This window comes from Galdieria sulphuraria (assembly GCF_000341285.1).
Source record: "Galdieria sulphuraria unplaced genomic scaffold scaf_8, whole genome shotgun sequence".
Classification (NCBI taxonomy): domain Eukaryota; phylum Rhodophyta; class Bangiophyceae; order Galdieriales; family Galdieriaceae; genus Galdieria; species Galdieria sulphuraria.
Window position 1 is genome coordinate 168,644 of NW_005178467.1, and position 16,542 is coordinate 185,185.

The window sequence follows — 16,542 nt, forward strand, 5'->3', positions numbered from 1 at the left end:
GATTCTACAGTACTGAAGACTGCTTAGAATGCTCTCTTACTTAAACAACAGTGATCAATCCAAAAACTATCAAACAAGATGGAAATGGTTGTGGTCTAACCAAAGTATTGCTTCGTGGTTCCAAAGTCATAAAATTTTCAGTTCTCAAAATGAAATGAATAGTACAATACATCCGAAGAACCCAAGTGAAGAAAAGGTGTGGAAGGAATTTGAAGAGAGCTCTTTGGAAGAATATGAGTACTCCGGCACCTTTTCAAAGGGTACACCAGCAAATGTCAAAATGTCTGTTCCTACAAGGTATGTTTGTCGGAAAACATTAGTCTCAATTCATTATTCGTAACAAATATCCAGTCCAATGACTCCCGACAATTGCAACGAATCCTCAAGTTATACTTCATTCAGAAAGCTCGCATTGTACAAAGAATATTGTGAAAATGAAAAATGGGTATGCAAATATAGAAACTTGGAAAAATTTGCTTACAACAAACTTCTCTTTAGACAACAGACTTGGAAAGAACACCGAGCCAATTGGCAAGTTTGAACCTTCCAAGCTCTCCATCTGATTATCGCATTCGACAAATTTCCTATCATGTCGAGGTCATTCAAACTTTGTTGATTCCCTCCATACGAAGTATGTAATATTTTTTCTTTCCATCTTAAAAAGCTGACTTTGCAGATGCTGACTCTTCTCACCTTACATGGGTTGCACCACTGGGGTCCGGTGCTGTAGGTATGGTGTTATGCCCCAACGCTGTGGACATTGCTGTGAAGGTAACTATAGAATAACTTGGCAAATAATAGACTCAATTGGTATTGCTGTAGGTATCGATCTATGAAACTGGTTTTGATCCAAAACACCTTCATCCAAGCAAAGCAGAAGCACAAATCATGCGAAGATTATTTACCGTTCTAAGACTTGCAGAAAAAGATCCTGTTAGTCCTCACGTAGCTATCATACTTGACGATATTTATGGAGTTTCTCTCTCTTCTCTACAAATTCCCAAACATTTCTGGGAATCTTCTCGAAGTGCAAAAGAGCTTCAGAAGTGGATAGGTCGCAATCGAAACTGCGATCTTTCCAATTGCTCTCTTCTATTCTCAGAACGACTGGAAGGAGGAACTCTTTTTCGTTCGTTGTGCAGGTCGTCTCCTGATGTGAAACGTCAGAGAAGTGTAGATTTGGAAGAACTTTCCCAGGGACACTTGAAGACGCCAAAAGCCTTTTCACAAGTGCTTCAAGAGCTGGGCGTTTCTCCTGTCGACGGAATAAGGACAGTAGCCTTTCAGGTTCTTTTCACTCTTGCAGTTATAAAGGAGTTGGTAAGCAGAGACATTATCCCATCAGTTGTTGTCTTAAATCTCTTCTTCAGATACCTGATTTTAAGCATAATGACTTGAGTTTGGCAAATATTATGCTGCGAGCAACTCACGACTTTCCAGTGGACTTATGGGAAAGTTCCATAACCCAAGGAAGAGAAACCAGAAGCCATTCAGAACATAATGCCAAGTTCTACACTGCACCTCTTCGAGTCTATTTATACAAATATCGTAATGAAAAATTCCTTGTGCCTGATTTAGGGTTTCAACCTGCCATTGCTGACTTTGACTTTGCTTGCATTGGTAAGCTCAACAAATAAATGGTATGGAGTGACTAATATTGCTTGTCAAATAGGAAACGGCACCAGCCCAGAAGATATAACCAATGCAAAAGTAGCCTTTTTTGAGTCAAGAAAGGTTTACGAAGATTATAACATACATTCTAAAAGAGATGATATTTCGGATGCACAAATGTTCCTCAGCAACTTGAAAGATGTTGCTTTGCATAACTTGCAACGAGAATTGAAATCCAGATCGTTGTTTTTGAAGGCTTCTCCAAACAAAGAAGAATCTCTTATGGTAAGATTGGTCTCAGTTATGATGAGTAAGATATTAAACTATCCAAGCTTGACTTTTTCCAGAGAAGAGTGCATCCACAATGCAACGACTCTCAAAATAGGTCGTTGAGAGGGCGACTACCGCCCGGTCTTCACGAAACTTCTGATTACTATAGTCCAAAGGGCATCTTGAAGGATACTTTTTTCGACAACTTTCGAAATATGGCTGTTGAATACGAAAAAAACCCTACAAAGTTCAAATTGTTGGAGTCCTACGGAATAGAAGTCCCTTGAGTTGTCTTGATTGCTCTGGAAACCAAGAAAACTGATTCTTTATTATTTCCAATTGTGAAATGATTGCAGTTAATATTACATAAAGAAGCAAATGTTCATCTTTCCAAAGGAACGTTTTGGGTTCATTTATTTCGAGTGAAGGCTCGGTTGATGTGCTATCGAAATCCATCCATTGCGATGATATCCGGCTTCACACCACAGCTCTAATAAAAGCAGCTTCTCAAGACCGTCAGGTAACAACGTCTCAATGATATGATACACAAATGTTGGTTTACGATATTGTCTCGGAAGACTCTCCGAAAGACTTTTTTTCCAACAAGGAAAATCATAAACAACATCAGGATTACGTTGATGTTGCAATTGGATCGTTTCAGCACTCGTTTTACCCAACCTAGCATAAAAATGTGAGTTGTTTCTACGGACACTCTTTCAACAATTACTTTCTCAACACCAATAAAGTAGAATGGCAGATCCGAAAATAACGATAGTCACTCTCACGAATCTTGTTATTCACATTTTTGTGAATCCAACAGACATTTTCCACATAGTTAAATCCCTTGGCTTCAAAAACTTGGATAACTTCGGGGATCATCCATTTCTCTACCCATACAAAGACAAATCCAAAAGGCAGAATGTGATGGAGTCCTTTCAACGATGCCACATCGCAAGGGCGCAAGTTCCTCGTATTCTAAGATGATTCAGATTATCGGGGTCGGTAGTTTCACTTACTCTGACCAAGGAGGATCCATGTAGACACATTGAAAACTTTTGCCTAATTCCCTTAGATCGAAACAACAAATATCCTTTTCTAAATAGAGACCTTTTTTCTCGGATATCGTAAGCGATGATAACGGTAAGATAGGAATAGCCCAAGAGCGTGGTAACGGATCAGGAGGCATAGCTTCACGAACGACCACATTCATCAACTAAGAATAACCAAACATGTTCGTTATTTTGTATATAGTCAGTCTTTACAAAACACACCTGTCGTCTTCGTCTTCTCCAAGCAATCAGAGCATTGAAAGCAGAAGATCGCACAGCAAGAGGCCTCGATGCGTGGACGAGACTAGCACTATTCCGCATGCCCTTTGGTTTTGACTTCGAACGATGGCCATGTTCTAACCACAGTTCGTCCTATCATAATCTTCAGTTTCTTATCTCTTTTCATCCAATCTCAACTTACCTCATCGGAATCTGACCAGACTTCCTCATCCTCCGAATCACTAACCTCAATCAGTTCCGAAAATGCAGCAGCTGGGTCATCATAATATTCATCTTGTAACGCAGCAATCGTTTCACCACCGTCTTTTAACATATTTACAGTGAAGAAACTCGTCTGCTTGAAAAGTTCAGCTTGTTCTTCCGCAGTCAGTTGTATCGACACGTCATAACCGTCCGTAACCTCGGGCTCATTGCTGTTGTGACACTCATTTACTACTCCTTCCAACGTCTCGGATAAAAGATCGGTATTTTCCCCTCGTGACTCCTCCCATTCTTGCTGCCTTTGATTCGCTTTGTTCTGTTGAAGGCGTTCCAACGCTTCAAACTTTTTCATGATCATTTCGGGAGTCTCTTCATCATCAACGTAACCTAGGTAGTATGAAGGATCTGGAGTTTTAGTTTGTTTCTGGCATCTTCTGCGTGGTCTCGAATAAGTTTCCGCTGAAGGATCCTCTGACATCACGAGACAAGAAAGCGGTTTAAAAATCGATGGCCAAAACCGGATTTGTATCGTTTCCCGCTCAAATTACACTGCCCATGATATTTCTACCCGTCATAATTGCCAACTTCCATAATATGAAATGTCCAGTGTGGTCAGTAATATGAATAACATATAAAGTATCAGATTCCTCTGCAATATGCAAAGGAGGGACATCTTTACTATTTTGGAAAATACTACTCATGACGAGGAAAGTGATAAAATGGCTAAAGACAGTTCATTTAAGAAATGGGAAAACACCTCAATGTATTTATTAATTCAAAAGAACAAAAATTGGAGCATTTCAAAACTTCCAACTAGCTTTCGTAAGAAAAGAAGTTAAAATAATACAAGTCGTCATATTTTTCAGCCTCAAAGCCATTTGCCATTCAGTTTAAAGTTGACAAATTTTTCAGTTGTTCTCGAAACGACACAAAACCATAGAGAGAACTGATCTTTGACAAAAGCAGATAATCGAAAACAATAACAATGGTTTTATCTCAAAGGAAAGCTTTGAAATGGCTGAAATATAACTAAATGAATTTAAAAAGATTTAATTGATTTAAACTGTGGCATAAGTAATAAGGACTACAATTAATTTTCAAGAATTTAAATTGTTACTTATGCAGGACTCAATCCTAAAGAATTGAGTTTTAAAAAAATTATTTAAAATATTAATTCAGGCAACTAGCGAATTGAAGTCAGTTGGATGATTAGGCTCAAAAATTATGAACGTAGAAGATTTTGGCAAACCTTGGTATTTAAAAAGCCATTAAAATTTTTAAGTAAATTATTTTATTTATTAAATGCTTTTTATTTTGTGAATTTGTTTGCAAATGGACAATCAAACATCCGAACATCTTCTGTTTACGTTTGTAAAAATTTCTATGCTATTCTATGTGTTTGTTACAAGCTATTGGTTGTTTATGTTAAATTTCCAGAAACTTACGAACATATCCTCTAGAATATACTATTGTGGTTGTACTTGCATCTCCATGCAAATTTTCAATTGACAGTTACCAGAGAGAAAAGGGGACGGGAAAAATTGCTTGCTGCAAAGAATTTCCCGCTTGAAGCATTCTTTCTGTTACCTCAACAATCGGAAGTGATGGGTAGAAACAAAGTGAATATTAAGCGTATTGAAGACAGTCGTTCGCGACAGGTAATTCTAAAGTGTCGTTGATACGTTTATAAAGTTAATTTAGAAGCAGGTTACGTTTACTAAGAGGAAAGCTGGTCTGATAAAGAAAGCCTTCGAACTTTCTGTGCTTTGTGATTGCGACGTAAGTTTAGTGATCTTCAGTCCTAGCGGAAAGATGTTTGAGTATCAGTCTGAAAAATGGGTCACACTTTTTGAAAAAATGTTCGCATACGAGGGTATGGTTGAAAGAAAAACGAAAGACCAGGTTTGTGTAACCTCTTTTTTCCTTTTGCTGACTCACTTGTTTCAAGTCTAATTTAGTTGAAATGAAGGCAAGAAAGAGGTCTATACCAGTTCCACAAAATATAATTGAATTTGTAGCTAACTTTGAAAATTCTTTCAGCAAAGAACACAAACTGACCCATCCTATTTACTCGAAATCATCTTCTATTATTGATAATGGTATTGAGAAAGGAGACCTTGCAGGTTGTTCTTCGCTAGCAATGAATGACATATCTCACTTAAACAAAGAAACAAGTCGATACGATCAATTTGTCATGCGAAACTTTTCAGGTAGCAGTTTATCTTGCAACCAAAATATGGAAAAGAATACCACGCATTCTTCATGGGAAGAAGAGTATCTTTTTGAAAGTGGAGAATATTTATCTTCTAAAATGGCTGGAAAAATCCCAGAATCACAACTTTTGAAAACTTCTTCTCCAAGAAGCACGCATTATCACCACTCAGGAAGCCAAGATTATCAAACGAACCCACATTTTTCTAATGTTGTAGTTCAAATGTCCTCATCTGATGAAAATAAGGCACAGGTGGAAGAAAAACAACCATTTTATCATCAACAGGACTGGAATGAAGATAGAGAAAATGACAAAGAAGCATCCATTGATGTTCATTCTCATGAAGATTCGAGTTCGTTTCGGTCAAGAAAGCGTCTCAAAGTTGAAATTCCTCACCCAAGTGAGTTTTCAAGCGACGCGCTGAGAACTTCAGATTGGTTAGCCAACGTTTCTTATTTGCAGACCAGTAGAAGATACTTTGGAGATCAAGACTATTTTTCAACAATGAATTGTTTTACAAACCACAGTAGTGGATGGTTTTGGAATCGATATATGGACAACATTCCCCCAGTACCTCGTTCTCCATTCCTTTGGAGCACTCCTAGAGGACCTCTTGGATTTTTTAGTCAAGAACATTTGTTCACACCAACTTCCATTTCTGGAGTCATCCCTAGTCCTGGAACTGAATTCATTCGCAATCCGGATATTTGAGAACGATTTTGTTTATTTCAAGATAATTTCGTAACGTCGCTTTCCAAGTGCAACATACGATCCTATTTTGTGAAGTATATTATCTATTGTCCCATAAAGTAGCTAATGCCTTGTTCAATTGGTTGGCCGCTTCTTTTGTCTCATGTAATGATAATGAACCATAGGATATTCGTAAGTAGTTTGGCATTCCAAATAATTGTCCAGGAAATACCAAAATGCCATATTTGTGTATTAAATATGACACAGCATCATATGATGAGATAGACTTTGGTATAGGAACGAAGAAGAAGAATCCTCCATTGGCTCTATATGTATTGTATTTACTCACGACTTGCCAAAATATTTCTCTTCTGGGCACCATTTCTTTCAAAGCCATTCAAAGATGTTCTTTTGGGACACAGTTATAAGGACGACGTACCTTGTACTTGATTCTGAATACATTCTTTCGAAGAATCACGTAATGCCGCCAATGCTGCATGCTGTGCAAGATGACAAGCATGCGTTGCTATAGTGTCTTGTATTTCTAACATGGATTTTCGAAGATAGTTGGGATAACAAAAATAGCCCACTCTTAGCCCTGCCAAAGAATAAGACTAGCACAAAGTCCATTAGGAGTGCAATGAAAGTAAGAATATGCATACTACCTTGGAAAAAGTATACAGGTTGATAACGCCATCTGTAGCACTAAAACAACTATTTTCCATTCCATCAAACGTGAAATGTTCGTATGCCTCATCGATTACCAACCAAACACCTCTCTGAAAACACAACTGATACAAGGAACGCAACAAATCTGTACTTATAACTCTTCCTGAAGGATTTCCTGGACTGACGACGACTACCAACTTTGTATTGACACTTATTCGTAACCCTTGTGGTTGAGGGAGAAATTCTGAATCTGTATCGACAACCACTGGTTTGACTCCAGCCAATAAACAAGCAGTGTAATGTGAAAAGTAATAAGGTCGGAATAAGATTACCTCATCACCTGGACTACATAAACATAAGAGAATGTTGAGAAAGCCCTGATTGGAACCCGAACATATCATCACTTCGTTGCCACAAGACGATGCAAACTTTAGGTCTAAAAGTTTTCCAATTTCTTTCTCCAGTTGTGATAATCCACAAGTTGCTCCATAACGATATGTCTCTGTTAGGCCACATGATTGGATAATTGCCTGTTGAACACTAGTAGGTGGTGACCAAAAGGGCGTTCCCTAAGAGAGGTTGGTAAGACTATATCAGTAAATTGGAACAGTTTCTATCACTACTTCACCATCGTCAAGTTATAGATAACGTTTTCTTGTCCATATGTTTCTAAAAACTGAGTCACCCACGAAGTTTCTTCCAGACTTAATCTATTACTTGACGATAAGTTGGAAGTAGACATGGCCCTTGTTGGAAACAATGCCATTGAGCATTTTCACTTGAAGATTCTCTCATCCAAACCTATAAAAAAAGCCATTCAACTATAAAATGCATTGTAGTTTATTGGCAAATGCAATGGAATATTTATTTACTCGGAGAGTCACTCAAATAGGTATATTTAGAAACAACAGATAATCAAAGACTAGTGTAAAGAATGTCAAGTCTTTTGTACATCATTCCATATTTTGTGAACAGAATAACCCAATTGCTATCTTATCGAGATGCATCTTTATCTCAATACAATTCTTTGGGTGTGTGATCGACAAGAGATGTTGCTGTTCTTTCTCTCAACATGTTTGGTCTCCAACCCCAAGAAAACCTGTCACTCTTGTAAAAACAGAAGAATAATAACATATAAGTCTTATCTTCGCAAGCCTATTTTGTATTCCCAGATAAAGACTGATCCAGCTAGAGAAACATTGAAGCAAACATTCTACAGACAAGTCAAGGTAATCAAAGAGACTTTAAGGTAAGATTGGAAAAGAAAAATATGCAATCCAAAAACTGGTTACAGATATTCAGGTGACCGACCTCTTACCAACAGAGGAATGGACAAACAAACCGAACAAAAGATAATGGAAACCATCGAAGTATTGGAAGCAAGTAACCCTGTTCCAAACCCTCTCACTAGTCAAGCCATCGAATTGCTTCAAGGAAATTGGAAACTGATCTTTTCTACTGCCAGAGAAATAACAACATTGAGCTCTCTTCCTCCCATCTTTCAATTACAATCAGTATACCAAATAATTGATCTAAAGAATAGGAGGCTCGAGAATAGAGCTGAACTTGATGTTGCTGGTGCAATAAAAGCGTCTGTACGGGTAACTGGAAAGTTTTATCCTGTATCCGAATCAACCTCAACTCCACCAGAGCTACAAGAAACTAGTCTCGATAGCAAGACCCGAGAAAGAATACGTAAACTTTTGGAAGGTCGTCGTGTCAATGTCAAGTTTCAGAAGAGGTCTTTTGGGATAGAAAGTATTTTTGGTGTTCCCGTGAAAAGTTTCTTGGAAACATTGCGACAAGTAAATGTGGCTCCACTCACTCGACGTGAACCTTCCTTGGATATTACCTATTTAGAAGAGAGCTTTCGAATAGGTAGAGGAGGTGATGGAGGGATCTTCGTATTAGAAAGAGTTGCTCCTATTGACATTCGTCAGAAATAGAGTGTCATTTCAAAATGAGAACAATGCAGAATATTGTAAAAGGAGTGAAAGTTTCCAAGGTGTTCTCATATCTTTTCGTTTGTAAAAGGCAAACCAAATAATATTTCATTGATGGACAATATTCAATTTTCTCCATTTGAAAGGTAGTTGTAGTGGGACCTGAGTCATAAATGTTACACAAGTATTGTAGTTGAGGATGGGCAGTTGATCTTGAAAGCTCTCAGTTCTCCTCTCAAACCAAGAAACTTGTTCAATAGATTCAAGTTTTCGCAATTCAGGAATCTAAACAGAGTCCATTTCATGTCTCTTTCTTTGTTCTATCAGGACACCATAGACGGATTCAATTGATTCTTCTACTTTCCACATATAGCTAGTTAAGAAGAATTGCCTCGTAGGAAATATGCCTATCCGAGACTTGTTGTTGAATGAGAATTATCGAGCACCCAATTCTACCCAATGGACAAATGTCAGGTCCATATCTCCTCCCCCTTTCTGTTTATTGCTATTTAGTCACATGCTCGCTTCTGAAGTGGAAGGTAGAAGGGCAGACGTACACCTGTTGTTGACTTTAGTTCGTTTATACAAGTCAGGTGTTGAAAACCCTCTACAGAACGAAGTATTTGTGACTGGTGGGTCTTTGCTGAGAGAGAAAGCACTGAAATACCTTGAGTCTCCTCCAACACCTAAGAACATATTGGATAACCTTGTTACAGTACACGTAAGGTGCTTTTTTTGAAAGTTAACTCCATTCCTAAAGACTATTTAGTTTGCTCAAGTAGGAGGTGGCGAAAGATGTCCAGTATGTGGAGAGGAATATGAACAAGGCGGACCCGTCAAAAAACTTCCGTGAGTATCACTACTTGTGAAATACTGTGCTCTCATTTGGACTCAAAGTTGTGGAGACATATTTCATCTCAAGTGTATTTATCCGTGGCTAGAATTTGTAAGATAGCTGTGTTTTTTCCTCTCTCAACTTGCTCACGCTAAGCTGCTTTTCCGTAGCATAATACCTGTCCCCTTTGTCTGGAGGTATTTATTGACAGGGAACGATAGTAGTATGATAGAGTCTAACTTGCGAAGGTCACTTGAGTAAACAGGGTAATATAAAAAACTCTTTAGAACCAACTGCGCTACGAATGATCAGAATAAAGGGATCGTTAAAATCCATTTGATGTATTTTTTCTCTCCAGAAAAAGCGCTTAGTGAAAGGGTTGCGCATTTTCCCCCTAAGGATTGTTTTGAGTTTTTTGTGACTTAAATGGCAGAAACTTGTCTTTTTGTGGAAAATTCTGAAAGTAGTTCTACAAAACAAGAAGACCCTAGTGCTTTGACAAGAAGACTTACTCCTAAAAAGCTGAGAACTCCAGAAGAACTGGAGGCTGGTCAGTTAAAGGCAGACGAAAACAGGGCAAAGTTATTTTCAGACCAAAGGTAGGTTTGATTGAAGTTGAAAAGCTCCTATTTGTTAAAGGAAAGAAAATATAGTCGTCGTTGCGCAGAAAAAGTGAAGAAAGCACTAGAAGTTGCAAAGACTGCCAGGGAAGAACTGGAAGCCACCGTGAAAGCAAAGAAGGAATTGTTGGAGAGAAAATTGAAAGATGCTGAATTGCGGAGAAAACAGTATCTTGAGGTCGTTCATTTTTGCCCTTTTAGTACTTTTCTGACTTTTCTTACGAATAGGCTTCTCGCCAAAGTGCGAGACAACATTCAGCAAAGGTCAGCGATGTTGCCTCAGAAATGAACAGAATGAAGAGGACGGACATGTTACGTCTTTGTGCACACATTCAAACGCAATTGTGGAATGCAGACGCTCGTCGTTCTAGAAGGCTTGCAATGAGGGCTAGGAGAGCTTCTAATTTTTCTTTATCAAAGTGCAGTCCGCCTCTATCGAGAAATCGGAGTTCAGATCACGAAGAAACTATAGTGCAACTTGAAAGAGAGCAAAATGCAGCTAGCATCATTCAATTTTTTTGGAGATTTCTTCATGTTCAAAGGAAATTTCGCGAGTTGGGTCTGTCCGTGAACGATTGTCTTGTAGACGGATTTGAATCAACAAAGCTGAAGATTCAACGCTATGAAGCAGTTCAAGCTGCTGGAATGACTCTTAGGCTTTTACATTCGCACGCATATCTCTTGTCAAATGACGAAGCTCGTCGACTAGCCAAACTATTTTTGACAAGTTTTGTCATAGCAGCTCATCCTGAGCACGTTTTGGATAGTCCTGTGAGTATTTCCTTGTAAACACAAGATAATATAATGACAGTGTATAGGACACTGGTTTAGAAAGGTCTATCGCTGATTCAGCAAAGTCGTTATTGAAATGTCTGACGAACAATAAGGAAGATCCTTTTTCATGTGCTGTGAAAGCTCGCGCGTTGTGGACCAAATATCGTGTACAGTTTGATGAATGGGAAAGAAATGACCGAGAGCGGTTAATTAATGGTATGATAACCGATTATGTAGGATTGGAGCGTTTGAAAGTTGGTGTGGTGGAGAGAGATTCAAGGACATATGGCTCCAACAAATCACATAGAGATTCTGCTCTTTTAGCTCATTCCCAAACGAAGTCTTTCTCTATATGGTCAGCTCAAATCGAAAAACGACAAAACAAGTTGAAAAAAGCGCTCAGAAGAATTGGAGGATTAGAAGTGCTTCAAAGACTTGAAGAAAAATTGAGAATTTCTTTTTCACTAGAAAGTGAGGAAACGAATGGCTCAGTGGTGCCAATAGAAGATTCATCTTTGAGAAGAGAGAATAAAACGCAAGTCCAAGACAGTGATAATGCGTTGGCACAGAGCCTTTTAAATGAAGTTTATGCTCATGAAATGATGGTGGACCTCGATATGTTTTTGAGAAAGCTTAGGACACCTAGAAGTTATCAGCAGATGTTGGAAATAGCCAAGAGAGCATTTCGTGACCATTTTCACAACTTGCTTAGCAGTGCAATTGAAGAAGATGCCTCGAACCAGCAAGCATTGGTTAGGGAACGGTTTGGCGACCTTGTTCAAAGTCTCAAAATGAAACTAGTTTCACTTCTCCCCCAAAAATCGAATGCCAACATAGACGTCATCCGTTCTAGTCTGGATTCTTCATTTGACTTGGAGTTGATCGAACAAATGCTGAAGCACGATGCATTTTCAGCAAGGGACTTTCAAGGACTGCTACAGTTGGTCGCAAACGTTTTAAAAAATGTACAAGCTCCTCATCAAGATCAATACGTGGAAAGAAGTGTGCAAGTTTGGCTAAAGGAGGTGGAAGAGGTTGAGAAGAAGAATAGAAAAGATTCTTTATCTTCAACGGTGCGAACAATGAACCTGATTTCTTCGATGTTTTCAATTATGTGCGAAATTTTTGATTTGCTCGAAGAAACAGAGCGCTCGATTATTATAGCGAAAATGAAAATTTTGGCTCCTATCGTACAGAAACATGGACCAGAATGGGAGCGTGCTCATTTTGAACAAAAGATCGAACAGTCTATTTTTGATGAGAAACTTCCAGTAACACGCACTTGGTTGGAGAACTCTATAGGGTTTATTAGGGAACAATTCACAACTTTGAATCTACAGGCAGTCACGACTGGTAGTCAAACAGCTCTCCAAAACGTAGTTGGTGCCGCACTAGTATATCTTATCGAAAAACCGTACAGTTTACCAGTTGAAGAAGTTCCAGAAGTTTTGAGGTTGGATCATGAGCGAATTTTTAATCTTCAGAATGACGTGCAGCGTCTTTCCCTCTTATCTGCTTTAGATTTAATCCTCAGAAGGTTCACGAATGATAAAGTGGGAGTCCCTGTTGCATGTGATTTGAAGAGTATGAATATATGTTTGAAGGACAGTAATGCTTCCTTGAAAGATATTGAGAAGCAATTACTTTTATGTGTTCACGAATGTCTAGATGATCCCGAATCGGAAGGCTCTTCTGACCCTTCAAGTCCTCTAACGGATGATGATGAGAATTTTTTGCGTCGTATGCTTAAGAAGGCTGCTCGTTTGGAAGATCCTGTTTTTAGCATTTTGAAGCGTCGTATTTTGGACTCTCTTCGAAAGCAGTTTCTACTAAGTCCTAACATTGTTACCGATGATTATCATTTGCGCTCTCTTGGTTTGTCAGCCATTGTGCAAGATTTTCATGATATGATGAATGAGTTGCACAAAATAAGTTCTCATCTTGTTAAGGTGCATAACCAAAGATTGTTGAAAATCGTGTTAGATATTGTTAGCTATGATTAAGGTATCTCTTGTTGCAATAAAATATGTTTTTTATTGTGTTTAAGGACTAGACGAGTTTTACAGTGACCCTCTAAATGATTTTGTTATATCGTAAACGACTAGCTAGCTTGCGATAGTACAAATAGAGCATACATGCGTAAAACTGTAACAACACTACCAAAGCGATTGCAAATATCATAGTAATGGAAGTGGACCTTTTCATCGTCTCCCACTCGACTAAGAGTTGTGTCAATTTTGCTGACAAATCCTGTTGCTTCTCATGAGTGTCATCCCAAATCTATAAAAAACCTTTGAACTCTTCTCAATCCATTACATGGGGTTTTATACTTACGCTTTTTAGATATTCCATATTAGGATTGGAGTTCATTGAGTCTTGTGGACCCTCATGATTCATTTGCATTTGTTGATTTCCCTCTTGTTGAGCAGTTGAATCAGTTTTGACTCCTTGAACATTTGCTGGAGTTTGAGGATCTCGTTGAGATGGCACCGCATTCAGCATGCTATTGGATTGAGTGGCAGGTTTAGGTTTACTTGAGGATGCAACAGGTTTTGGTGGCGATAAGACTGAAGAAGTTTTCTGACCATCTACTACAGATTTTTTGGATGCTTTGTCAAAAGGGTCAGGTTGTTTCTTATTTCTGTCGGCTGTATTTTTGGCTGCTGTAGTAACAGCACCAGTTGCGACGGTTACCTGAATGATACTATGCTCCGTAGCATAATTTCCACTTTTTGCTGTGAACCCAAAATAACCAGAATCAAGTTGTGCTGATGGAGGTAACTGAACGTCGAAGCAAAACTCTGGGTTTGGTAATGTATTTTTTTGTATCGGCAGCTGGTACACGGATAGTTTGCCTTGTTGATAGGAGACATAAATTTTTCCAGTTAAAGAACCCAAAGCACATCCAGGAGACAACACTTTAACTTGCCAATCGCTACCCTTGGTTGTTCTTTCGTTGACCACTGGAAATAGACTGGGTCTGTGCCATTGATTGTCGAATAGTTGAATGACTATCCCTAATCCTTGGAACGCAGCTTCGTTACCATACACTGTACCATAAGTAGGAGGATGTTTGGTATACCAAAATGCCAAGCTATCTACACGAGGTTGAATTTCCTTGGTTCCAATCCAGTACACAAAGCTTAGATTGAAGTGTTGTTGTTTCAGTGGAGTAATATGATACAGTGTTCCAAAGGCATCTTGTTCCATATCAGTCAATCGTACTATGTCAACTCCATCTTTCTGGGCCAACTTGGTTTGTCCAACACCAAACCAGTTGCGTAGTACTTCACCTGGAATGACAGGAGGAGACAGTGGACTACGGAAAGAATAGAGTGGGTCAGCGGGTAATAGATAAGGTAGTTGAAGTTGAGCAGCGACTATCCAACACAGTGTATTCAACACTATCCATAAAGTCCATATTTTAGTCATTTGTTATTTCTCAAAACAATCCTCCGAGTTGTAAAAGATGAGAGCTGCGCAACCAATCGAATGTGAAAAAGGGAAATCCTCCATCTTGGGACATTCTCTCTCTCTCTCTCTCTCTCTCTTGCAACACAAATGATTGGGAATGACTTATAATAAAAAAGATTTATCTTCGCAGTACTTTTTACTCATACTTCCAAACTGCATGGCCCTTTTCTTCCTTGACACAAAATCATTTGAAAATCCCAGTTGCTTAGCTGCTTGACGAAGTATTCGTTTGTCGCCTATACCATCAGGCAACTCCATATCACAAATTACCCTAGACAAAAATATCAAACGTGAAACAAGTCCTTCCACAAATACCTACTGTAGAGGCAATGAAGTAATGAAATCGATCACTTGTTCATCCAAAAAAGGCAATCGAAGTTCTTTGCCATGGTCTCCAACGATACGATCATCTCTACCCAAATTCCGCCACCAAAGTCGTGATAAATCCATATTCAATTCATATGCCAACGTTGAATATCCTCCTCGCTGAAATACGGATCGATGCCTCCCTTTGTAACCACCTAATAACTCATCTGCTCCTAAACCACTCAACAGCACTTTACTTGACGAGGTATAAGGATTACTGTGGACATCATTGCTTTCTTTCACATGACCTTGGGCTCTAGCTCCAAACCACAAGGTGGAACCAATCGAAATATCCATCGGTGTACAACAAGGAAATAATAAATATTTCAAATGCTGGCGATATTTTTGATATTCTTCCTTATCAACGTCCACAAACAGCAATCGAAAAGGCATCTTGAGCTTGTGATTGGAACAAATTCGATTGAGTTCTTCTATTCCTTCCATAGCTGTCTTTCTATCTGGACTTTTGGAAGGAGGACCAAAACAAACATTGATCAACTCCAATGTTTTATATTGATAAATTTCATGCGATTGACAAACTTTCCATATCAAATAGGCCAAAACTAAAGAATCGATTCCACCGGAGAATAACAAGGCAAACGGTAACGACCCACAACGATTTGAAGAAGATTGCGATGGCAATTGTAGCATTTCGATTCTACGACCAACAGCTCTTAATAATACATTGATCCACGCAAGGACAAAGTTGGACGTATCATCAAGTGAATGAACTGAAATCTCTTGTGTTCTCCACCATTTGTCAGGTAAGTAAGAATCTAAGAAAAGTGCATGTTGAGGAGCTCCACGAGGTAACCTGCAGGATAATAATGATGAGGTTGAAATATTCCTTTTTCTAACATCACGAAAATGACAATCCAACCTGCCAAAAGGATTATCTTCTTCCCATTCTATGCAATATAATCCAAGTGGTGCCAATTCTATCAAACAACCACTACAAGCTGCTTCTTGAGGTGAAACTGAACTAATGAAAATGGATTGATCATCTCCCGTTTTACCCAATAATAAAGAACGACGTCCGATGACATCGCGACCGAATATTAGGCACCGCAACGACGAAATGTAATAAATAATACTCCATGGACCAGGTAAAGAATCCAACAACTCTAGTATATCAGAATATAAAGGTTTCCAATTATTATCTCTTCCACTATTTCTATGTCGAAACACTAGTTGACCTAACAACTTGGATAATACAAGAGTATCGTTCTCTTCTTGGTTCATATTGTCATCGTATATTTCACCATTGAACAGTAAGACATTACCAAAGGAGTCTTCCAATGGTTGCTCTACTACCCGATTACCACGAAGACTTAAAACAGCGGCTTGTAACTCCAAACTCCTTTGAAAATATAACGAATAGCACTTTATGCGAAAGCTATCGGGTCCTCGTCGTTGTAAGAAATCTCTTGTTGCATCTTTCCACTGCTGTTTGACTTGCGTGAAATGAGTACAATTGCAAGTAAACGGTTGAAAAGAGTCAAATAAGCCTTGTACTCCTGATAAGATAGCAAATATACCACACATCTCATTCAGGAATCATAAGAATCCATCTTTCCTCGCTTCTTTA

General features: G+C 38.7%; 8 protein-coding genes across 8 annotated transcripts; 5 read left to right on the forward strand and 3 right to left on the reverse strand.

Moving 5' to 3' along the window:
• The first annotated feature begins 134 nt into the window (after positions 1–134).
• Positions 135–2,267, forward strand: Gasu_13920 (serine/threonine-protein kinase). The gene is made up of 8 exons (XM_005707894.1): positions 135–297; positions 352–445; positions 499–631; positions 677–771; positions 823–1,320; positions 1,371–1,620; positions 1,673–1,896; positions 1,944–2,267. Exons 1-8 carry the CDS (start codon positions 155–157, stop codon positions 2,166–2,168), a joined length of 1,662 nt encoding a protein of 553 aa, XP_005707951.1. The 5' UTR covers positions 135–154; the 3' UTR covers positions 2,169–2,267.
• A 2-nt stretch (positions 2,268–2,269) lies between these two features.
• On the reverse strand, positions 2,270–3,904 carry Gasu_13930 (methyltransferase). The gene is made up of 5 exons (XM_005707895.1): positions 3,352–3,904; positions 3,153–3,302; positions 2,898–3,094; positions 2,609–2,848; positions 2,270–2,559 (listed from the first exon to the last, which is right to left on the reverse strand). Exons 1-5 carry the CDS (start codon positions 3,847–3,849, stop codon positions 2,295–2,297), a joined length of 1,350 nt encoding a protein of 449 aa, XP_005707952.1. The 5' UTR covers positions 3,850–3,904; the 3' UTR covers positions 2,270–2,294.
• A 1,020-nt stretch (positions 3,905–4,924) lies between these two features.
• Positions 4,925–6,665, forward strand: Gasu_13940 (MADS-box transcription factor, other eukaryote). Its single transcript, XM_005707896.1, has 3 exons — positions 4,925–5,029; positions 5,079–5,273; positions 5,320–6,665. The coding sequence occupies exons 1-3, from the start codon at positions 4,976–4,978 to the stop codon at positions 6,292–6,294; spliced, it is 1,224 nt and encodes a 407-aa protein (XP_005707953.1). The 5' UTR covers positions 4,925–4,975; the 3' UTR covers positions 6,295–6,665.
• Positions 6,320–7,724, reverse strand: Gasu_13950 (aspartate transaminase). Its single transcript, XM_005707897.1, has 4 exons — positions 7,571–7,724; positions 6,939–7,511; positions 6,713–6,887; positions 6,320–6,657 (listed from the first exon to the last, which is right to left on the reverse strand). The coding sequence occupies exons 1-4, from the start codon at positions 7,682–7,684 to the stop codon at positions 6,374–6,376; spliced, it is 1,146 nt and encodes a 381-aa protein (XP_005707954.1). The 5' UTR covers positions 7,685–7,724; the 3' UTR covers positions 6,320–6,373.
• Positions 7,725–7,894: 170 nt separating this feature from the next.
• On the forward strand, positions 7,895–9,125 carry Gasu_13960 (plastid-lipid associated protein PAP, putative). The gene is made up of 2 exons (XM_005707898.1): positions 7,895–8,191; positions 8,237–9,125. The coding sequence occupies exons 1-2, from the start codon at positions 7,992–7,994 to the stop codon at positions 8,886–8,888; spliced, it is 852 nt and encodes a 283-aa protein (XP_005707955.1). The 5' UTR covers positions 7,895–7,991; the 3' UTR covers positions 8,889–9,125.
• Positions 9,126–9,224: 99 nt separating this feature from the next.
• Gasu_13970 (zinc finger protein) lies at positions 9,225–10,053 on the forward strand. The gene is made up of 4 exons (XM_005707899.1): positions 9,225–9,606; positions 9,655–9,734; positions 9,783–9,831; positions 9,891–10,053. Exons 1-4 carry the CDS (start codon positions 9,289–9,291, stop codon positions 9,939–9,941), a joined length of 498 nt encoding a protein of 165 aa, XP_005707956.1. The 5' UTR covers positions 9,225–9,288; the 3' UTR covers positions 9,942–10,053.
• Positions 10,054–10,094: 41 nt separating this feature from the next.
• On the forward strand, positions 10,095–13,153 carry Gasu_13980 (uncharacterized protein). Its single transcript, XM_005707900.1, has 4 exons — positions 10,095–10,319; positions 10,374–10,518; positions 10,569–11,111; positions 11,159–13,153. The coding sequence occupies exons 1-4, from the start codon at positions 10,147–10,149 to the stop codon at positions 13,115–13,117; spliced, it is 2,820 nt and encodes a 939-aa protein (XP_005707957.1). The 5' UTR covers positions 10,095–10,146; the 3' UTR covers positions 13,118–13,153.
• Positions 13,154–13,159: 6 nt separating this feature from the next.
• Positions 13,160–16,514, reverse strand: Gasu_13990 (asparagine synthase (glutamine-hydrolyzing)). Its single transcript, XM_005707901.1, has 4 exons — positions 14,908–16,514; positions 14,729–14,859; positions 13,449–14,494; positions 13,160–13,394 (listed from the first exon to the last, which is right to left on the reverse strand). The coding sequence occupies exons 1-4, from the start codon at positions 16,497–16,499 to the stop codon at positions 13,188–13,190; spliced, it is 2,976 nt and encodes a 991-aa protein (XP_005707958.1). The 5' UTR covers positions 16,500–16,514; the 3' UTR covers positions 13,160–13,187.
• Between the last annotated feature and the right edge of the window lie 28 nt (positions 16,515–16,542).

Excerpts from the sequence above, each read along its gene's own strand:
- Gasu_13980 (XM_005707900.1), top strand. The coding sequence starts at position 10,147 with ATGGCAGAAACTTGTCTTTTTGTGGAAAATTCTGAAAGTAGTTCTACA. Across the intron at positions 10,320-10,373 it reads AAGTTATTTTCAGACCAAAG|TCGTCGTTGCGCAGAAAAAG; the intron begins GTAGGTTTGATT and ends AAGAAAATATAG. Across the intron at positions 11,112-11,158 it reads AGCACGTTTTGGATAGTCCT|GACACTGGTTTAGAAAGGTC; the intron begins GTGAGTATTTCC and ends GACAGTGTATAG.
- Gasu_13960 (XM_005707898.1), top strand. The coding sequence starts at position 7,992 with ATGTTGCTGTTCTTTCTCTCAACATGTTTGGTCTCCAACCCCAAGAAA. Across the intron at positions 8,192-8,236 it reads GTAATCAAAGAGACTTTAAG|ATATTCAGGTGACCGACCTC; the intron begins GTAAGATTGGAA and ends AACTGGTTACAG.
- Gasu_13990 (XM_005707901.1), bottom strand. The coding sequence starts at position 16,499 with ATGTGTGGTATATTTGCTATCTTATCAGGAGTACAAGGCTTATTTGAC. Across the intron at positions 14,860-14,907 it reads ATTACTTCATTGCCTCTACA|GGTAATTTGTGATATGGAGT; the intron begins GTAGGTATTTGT and ends ATTTTTGTCTAG. Across the intron at positions 14,495-14,728 it reads CATGCAGTTTGGAAGTATGA|TCGCTGCTCAACTTCAACTA; the intron begins GTAAAAAGTACT and ends TGTGTTGGATAG.
- Gasu_13920 (XM_005707894.1), top strand. The coding sequence starts at position 155 with ATGAATAGTACAATACATCCGAAGAACCCAAGTGAAGAAAAGGTGTGG. Across the intron at positions 772-822 it reads CTGTGGACATTGCTGTGAAG|GTATCGATCTATGAAACTGG; the intron begins GTAACTATAGAA and ends GTATTGCTGTAG. Across the intron at positions 1,897-1,943 it reads ACAAAGAAGAATCTCTTATG|CTTGACTTTTTCCAGAGAAG; the intron begins GTAAGATTGGTC and ends AAACTATCCAAG.
- Gasu_13930 (XM_005707895.1), bottom strand. The coding sequence starts at position 3,849 with ATGTCAGAGGATCCTTCAGCGGAAACTTATTCGAGACCACGCAGAAGA. Across the intron at positions 3,095-3,152 it reads GGAGAAGACGAAGACGACAG|TTGATGAATGTGGTCGTTCG; the intron begins GTGTGTTTTGTA and ends GGTTATTCTTAG. Across the intron at positions 2,560-2,608 it reads ACTTTATTGGTGTTGAGAAA|GTTGGGTAAAACGAGTGCTG; the intron begins GTAATTGTTGAA and ends TTTTTATGCTAG.
- Gasu_13940 (XM_005707896.1), top strand. The coding sequence starts at position 4,976 with ATGGGTAGAAACAAAGTGAATATTAAGCGTATTGAAGACAGTCGTTCG. Across the intron at positions 5,030-5,078 it reads AAGACAGTCGTTCGCGACAG|GTTACGTTTACTAAGAGGAA; the intron begins GTAATTCTAAAG and ends ATTTAGAAGCAG. Across the intron at positions 5,274-5,319 it reads AAAGAAAAACGAAAGACCAG|TCTAATTTAGTTGAAATGAA; the intron begins GTTTGTGTAACC and ends ACTTGTTTCAAG.
- Gasu_13950 (XM_005707897.1), bottom strand. The coding sequence starts at position 7,684 with ATGTCTACTTCCAACTTATCGTCAAGTAATAGATTAAGTCTGGAAGAA. Across the intron at positions 7,512-7,570 it reads TTATCTATAACTTGACGATG|GGAACGCCCTTTTGGTCACC; the intron begins GTGAAGTAGTGA and ends AACCTCTCTTAG. Across the intron at positions 6,888-6,938 it reads ACCTGTATACTTTTTCCAAG|TCTTATTCTTTGGCAGGGCT; the intron begins GTAGTATGCATA and ends ACTTTGTGCTAG.
- Gasu_13970 (XM_005707899.1), top strand. The coding sequence starts at position 9,289 with ATGCCTATCCGAGACTTGTTGTTGAATGAGAATTATCGAGCACCCAAT. Across the intron at positions 9,607-9,654 it reads ATAACCTTGTTACAGTACAC|TTTGCTCAAGTAGGAGGTGG; the intron begins GTAAGGTGCTTT and ends AAGACTATTTAG. Across the intron at positions 9,832-9,890 it reads TTTATCCGTGGCTAGAATTT|CATAATACCTGTCCCCTTTG; the intron begins GTAAGATAGCTG and ends GCTTTTCCGTAG.